Below are 6478 nucleotides of genomic sequence, written 5' to 3' on the forward strand. Positions count from 1 at the left end.
GTCTTAACCTGGAGTCGACTCGCCAACTTCTGGAGCTGACTTGGCAATTTCGGAGTCGGCTCATCCACTGAAGTCCGTGGATCCAATTTTGAATTTTGTCCTCTCGAGTCGACTCGACTGTCCTGGGAGTCGACTCGAATCTCAGAGCCCGAACTCTCGATCCTTTGTCTTTTGGCTCGTCCAGTCTTGGAGTCGACTCGAACTTCCTTGGAGTCGACTCGGCTCTCAGTTTGCGAAACACAGCCTTCTGCCATCTTGGTGTTGCGCTGCCTTGGAGTCGACTCGAGCTGTCTGGGAGTCGACTCGAATCTCAGAGGCAGTAACTTGGTTTTCTGTCTGTTGATGGTCGCGGAGTCTCGGAGTCGACTCGTGCAATGCGGGAGTCGACTCGAATCTCAGACCCGAAAACTGCTCTCTGACTTTTCTGCCTGTGACTCCTAGGAGTCGACTCATACTTCTCCGGAGTCGACTCATACTTCTCCGGAGTCGACTCGAATTCCACTGGAGTCGACTCGAAGACTGTTCTTTTGAATTTTTCTTTTGATTTTACTCCTCCAATTTGAATCCTTTGAACTTTAAACTTGGGCCAATAAATTGTAGCTTTCTTCCAACTTGAGAGCTTTGGAGGCCTTCTTGTGTTCTTCCAACTTGCTATGTTCCTTGCAAAATAAATATCTTTCTCCTTGCAACATAAACATTAGTATCTATACTTCAAGGTTTTGTGATCATCAAAATCAATCTATGAATCAATCTTTGGGTCATCACCCGGCTTCGCGGCGGCCCCCGGGTCCAATTTCCAGCAACAGCTCTGTTTGCCACGAGAAAATTCTAAAACTGTGTTATCCCTAAATGCTTCGTTACTATCTCTGCTTCGAAGATTAATACATTTTTGTGACAGAGTAACAACTCTTGCAGATGGATACCCTTTATTTCATTTCTTTCTTTTTTTAAAAAAAAATGATAGTCAAAAAGAAGATATCTGATAAAATATACCATGCATATAACTCTCTTTACCATCATGAGAAACCCATGCATCAATTCTTAGTAGTCCATACTACCTTCATGATATGAAAAAGAAATGTTTTGGAAACAATGTAAACATTATTTAAAAGTTGATATCAATTCTTTACCATCATTTTAAGCACACATTGGGTACTGATTCTTTTTTCTAAGCTTCATTTGTATTCTATTATGTTTTTTTCATTTTTGTTTTCAGCTAATATTATATATATATATATATATATATATATATATATATATATATATATATATAAATGATTTGTGACTTAAGTGAGTTGTCATAATACTTGAATCAAAGTCTGTTGAGCTTCTAAATTCAAAAATCATAACAGGCTATAAGAACTATAGGATATAGGTGTGGAAGCAAAAGCAAAAAATAGTTATAGAAAAAGTGCAATATAGATCAATAATTTGAAGTAATCATGCTAAATTCCATTATAACAACTGCTATCTAGTACCAAGTCCTCGGTCCCAGCTTGCCCCATTGCTATGCTAGGAATGAGTATACTTGCATCATTAGTTGCCAATAGAAAATCACCATGATGATAATCATGGATAGCTAATATAGATTTTTACTTGCAAAGCTATCATAACTCCCGAAGTGCTTTTAATTCGTAATCATAATCGAAATCAAAATCAGAATCGAAATTGAAATAGAAGTTGAAATGATTATATTTCTGAATGCATTTGATTTATGACTGAAATCTAATTTAGAATCAGAACTGAAATTTGAATACCAAAGAAGAGTCGGAATTAGGTTTTGGAGGATTGGAGCATCTCTGTTTCCTCCTAAAATCAAATGAAAATAGAACTTTCACCAATCAAACGATTAGAATAGAACTCACAGCCCAGCACCTTCCAACCAAATATGCCTCTAAGTTTTAGGGCAAGTTCATGTAGCTTGGTTAAAATATTTCATTGCGTTCTGCCTGGTGCGAAGAAATAATATTTTTTTTCTAAATCAGACTCCACTTTGCTCGCACCTACTTCCCTACGTTAAAAGGTCTCTCCCCAATTAAAAGACGAACAAAAGCCAGCCCTCTTTTACCCACTCTCCTCTGGTTCCTCTCGACCGCGTTCAAGCTGGCATGATGGCTACGTAGGCGATTGGAGAAAAAAGTTAAGAAAAAAATAATGCCTCTTTTCCTCTAATATAATCCATGTTTTTAATCAAAAAAAGCGTGTAATTATAAATCACAACGAGCACGAATCCAACTTCTTTTACCAACTATATGGTACGGGATAAATTAATTTAAATTAGTTATAATAATAAGAGTATATGTTATTAAAGCAATCTCGTTTGACCAATAAACTCATTAGATAATGGCCACACTATGGCGGTGCCTTTTATCTGGAAGGATACTGAGTCTATCTTGCAATTTTTTTATTTTTTGCATCCTTTATTCTAATTTTTTCTAGATGTACTTACGTGTAAAAAATATATATAATTATTAGTTCTTATAATTAAATTATTCAATTATTATCACTTATTGATATGTTATTTCTTCTTATTAAAAGAATAAAATGGAATAGTACCAAATGGCCCAAAAGGTTTCCGGGTCGCCCTTTAGAGAGAGAGAAAGACGCCCCCGATTCCCCTCCCTTCTCCTCCTCTCTCCGTGTCCATGATGACTTGCTAAAGAAGGGGAAAGATCGCAGTGATAAAAATGGGAACTTTTTTCCTCATCTTTTCCCTCAACTTCTGAGCTATATATTTTGTTACTATCCCCAGGAGCTATCTGGACCGATGCCATCCCGGCTGCCGCAGGGGACGGCGGACCCGCCGGACCCCACTGCGGCTGCTATCCCGCACCACCACCACCACCACCACCATAATAGCCACCATCCCATCCTGGTCACCGTGGTGGCGGCGGCGGCCGTTCTCACCTTCTTTGTCCTTACCACTGCCTTGCTGGTTATGATCTTGTACCGCCGCCTCGCCCGCGGTCGCGCCGGCTCCACCGCGCCTGCCGATCTGAAGGCTGCTCCGCCGAACCCCCTCCGGCGGTTCTCCTACTCCCAGCTCCGTCGCGCCACCGCCTCCTTCTCCCCCTCCCATAAGGTCGGTCAGGGCGGGTTTGGCTCTGTCTTCCGCGGCGCCCTCCCCTCTGGTCAGGAGATTGCCGTGAAGCTCATGGATTTTGGATCCCTCCAGGGGGAGCGCGAGTTCCAGAACGAGCTGGCCCTTGCCGGGAAGATGCTCGCTATGGGGTCGTCGCCGGACCGGGGGTGGGTGGTCGTTCCCCTTGGGTACTGCAGCTCCGACGAGAAGCGCCATAGTCGACGGTGGTGGCGGCGGCGGTGGATGGAGGCGGACGAGGAGGAGGAAGAGGTGGTGGAGGCCTCCGCCACGGGCGGGGGGACGGGGCGGAGGCTGCTGCTGGTGTACGAGCTGATGCACAACGGGAGCCTTCAGGACGCTCTGCTCGACCGGCGGTGCCCGGAGCTCATGGACTGGGACCGCCGGTTCTCGGTGGCGCTCGACATCGCCCGCGGCCTCCACTTCCTCCACGCCGTGTGCGATCCCCCGGTCATCCACGGCGATATCAAGCCGAGCAACATCCTCCTCGACGCCCGGCTCTCCGCCAAGATCGCCGACTTCGGTCTCGCCCGCCTCAAGGCTCCCGTCACTCACGAACCCCCAACCGCCCCCGCCGCCAATTTGGGCGAGGATGAGGTGGTCATCGAGATCGATCTGGATGAGGCCGTGGCCAATGATTCCAAATCCGTTTCGAACGATATGAAGAAGGAGCCAGCGGTGGGAGGAGGAGAGGATGATGCTTCGATCATGGGAGAGACAGCCGAGAGCACCACGACGACTGTCGAATTCGAGGAGGCGATCGGATGTGGAGGCTTCGCTCCTGAGAAATCCCCAGGGGAAGATGAGGTCTTCACCACGGCATCGCCGGTGGAAACGGCGGCGGCCTTGAATGTGGCATCGACTTCAGAGACAGGAGGGGGATTCGACATGATGAGTGTGGACAGTGGGAAGGAGACTGCAGCCTCCGGCAGCCAGAGAGGAGGCCGGAACAAGAGCGGGGCGGGCAAGGACTGGCGGCGGCGAAAGGATACTGGCGGCGGAGCAAATTCCGAGTCAGGCGGCGGCATCAAAGACTACGTGGTGGAATGGATTCAATCGGAGATCAAGAATGAGCGCCCTAACAGTGATTGGATTGCAGCTCCGACTGCTCCTGCAGAGGATTGCTTGCCGAAGCCATTGGGAGGGGGGAGGTCGGAGCGGAAGAAGCGGCGGCGGCGGCGAATGGAGTGGTGGGCCTTGTTGGATGAGGAGAAGTCGAACAAGGAGGAGAAGAGCCGGAGGGCGAGGGAGTGGTGGCGGGAGGAGTTCTGCGAGGAGCTCATGAACAAGCAAAAGTCGAAGAGAAAGACCGAGAAAGGAGAGCAGCAATTGTGGCAGAAAGATGAGGACTTGGCGTCGCCTTCGGAGAGGAGGAGGAGGAGGAGGAAGAGCCGGGGCAGCCGGAGCGGTATGGACTGGGGGGCGGAAGGCATCAGTGGGGAGATGAGGACCGCGAGGAGGAGGAGAAGCCAGGAGTGGGCGAGCGGGGACATCCCGAACGGCACGGTGAGCAGCACCCCGAGCATGAGGGGCACCGTCTGTTACGCCGCCCCCGAGTACGGCGGCGGCGGAGCGCTCTCGGAAAAGTGCGACATCTATAGCTTTGGTGTCCTCCTGCTGGTTCTCGTGTCAGGGCGGCGCCCGCTGCAGGTGACGGCGTCGCCCATGTCCGAGTTCGAGAGGGCCAACCTCATCTCGTGGGCGCGGCACCTCGCGCACTTAGGAAGGCTTCTCGATCTCGTCGACCCATCCCTTCGAGCGACGGACGGGGAGCAGGCTCTTCTTTGCATCACGGTCGCCCTCCTCTGCCTTCAGCGGTCTCCGGCTCGCCGGCCGTCAATCAAAGTGATAATTGGAATGCTAACCGGCCAGTCCAAGCCTCCGCACCTCCCATTGGAGTTCTCGCCGTCGTCACCTGGTGGCTTTCCATTCAAATCCAGGAGGAAGGCTCGGTGAGTTGATCAATTTTTATGGGCATTAGTTCTTGTGTTTGTTGTACACCATTCTAAATTTTCCATCTCTTTGGAGCTGATGGATGCATGCATAAAATTCTCATGACAAGATAAGTCTTCAATTCCAATTTTGAGTGCGAGGGAACCTTTTGTCCTGGTAGATTGAAAAGGATCTCGCCTTTGCATACTGTACCTACCTTTATCCTTCATTTCAGCCAAGCTCTTCTGTTTCAAACTTTTGCTGTTAAAAGAAAAAATTTCCCACAGATACTTCCTTCTAGCAATGACCAGATTCCCTGTAAGTTGATGCAATCAGCGTTTCAGATTTTTTTTTTCACCCCTGGTGTTATGCAATCTCGCTTCCCAATTCTATGCTTTTCCAAAAAGGCTCCTACTTTCTTCCATGTGGTTTGCCTAGTATGTCAGGGTCTTCAGATTTGGCCTGTTATAGGCCTTGTCTTGGCATTCTTGGTCAAAGAATCCTTACCCAGGTGGAAGACTCTGGGTTCTGAGAGCAGTCCGCATTGTTAGGTAGGGCCATGCGATCAGAATTGGTCAAGGAGAGCCTTGGAACCTTAGCTTGTATGATGATGCATCAGACTTTGCAAGGTGATGGATAAGTCTCGTGGGTTGTACTATAACAAGTTGTTCAGAAAGTTCAGAAATTTTGAATTCTTTAACGCTACTGCCTGAAAAATATCTTTCAACTCTATTTGGTTGTTGTTTGCCTGGTTTTTGTGAATTTTTGATAACCCCATCTGACCAAAATGATGGTCCTATTTCTGGGGCATATGTATTAAAGGCTGCTCTTTATGGCTGATGTTGATTAGATTCTGTCAACTATTTAATGCATTTATTTTTCTTATGTCTCTAACCTTTTGGTATCTTCCAATAGAATGATCCAAAAATGATGATATTATTGGTTACCCATCCACAAAATTATCTAGAACTCTTTTATTATTGATAAGCTTTCTTGGAGAGTTTGAAGCAAGGTGATGGATCTTTGTTACATGAGAGGCGTTTTTAAGCTCTATCCTAAAGCTATGATAGCATGATGTTGTTATGGGTTGTACCAAAGCGAAGAAAATAATTTTGGAAATCAACAGATATCTATTCATAGATATATATGTGGAATTTTTGCCTCTTTTTTTTTTTGGCTTTTTTAAAATCTCTGCTCGAACCTTTGACCTAAAGATGCACTGATGTTGGAACTTTGGTGGGGATGCTACCATGCTAGACTTGGTATTATTGGTCATAAAATAGTTTGAGTTTTGTGCAAGGGTGCATTTTCCCTTTTTTCTTTCTTTTTTTTTCAAAAAAATAGTAGGAAGAATGGCTCTTGCTTTTCAGCTTTGCGCTAATTTTGTTGGTCTTTTATCTGCCTCTTGACACCTATGATAACCTCATGTTATGAAGGGTGACGCAG

At 46.6% G+C, this 6478-nt stretch overlaps 1 protein-coding gene across 1 annotated transcript; it reads left to right on the top strand.

Annotated features, from left to right (window-relative positions):
* The first annotated feature begins 2565 nt into the window (after positions 1–2565).
* On the top strand, positions 2566–5926 carry LOC120105910 (receptor-like serine/threonine-protein kinase At2g45590). Its single transcript, XM_039118677.1, has one exon. The coding sequence runs from the start codon at positions 2768–2770 to the stop codon at positions 5054–5056; it is 2289 nt and encodes a 762-aa protein (XP_038974605.1). The 5' UTR covers positions 2566–2767; the 3' UTR covers positions 5057–5926.
* The last annotated feature ends 552 nt before the right edge of the window (positions 5927–6478 follow it).

The sequence above is a fragment of the Phoenix dactylifera genome, unplaced genomic scaffold (assembly GCF_009389715.1).
Source record: "Phoenix dactylifera cultivar Barhee BC4 unplaced genomic scaffold, palm_55x_up_171113_PBpolish2nd_filt_p 000392F, whole genome shotgun sequence".
NCBI classification, from domain to species: domain Eukaryota; kingdom Viridiplantae; phylum Streptophyta; class Magnoliopsida; order Arecales; family Arecaceae; genus Phoenix; species Phoenix dactylifera.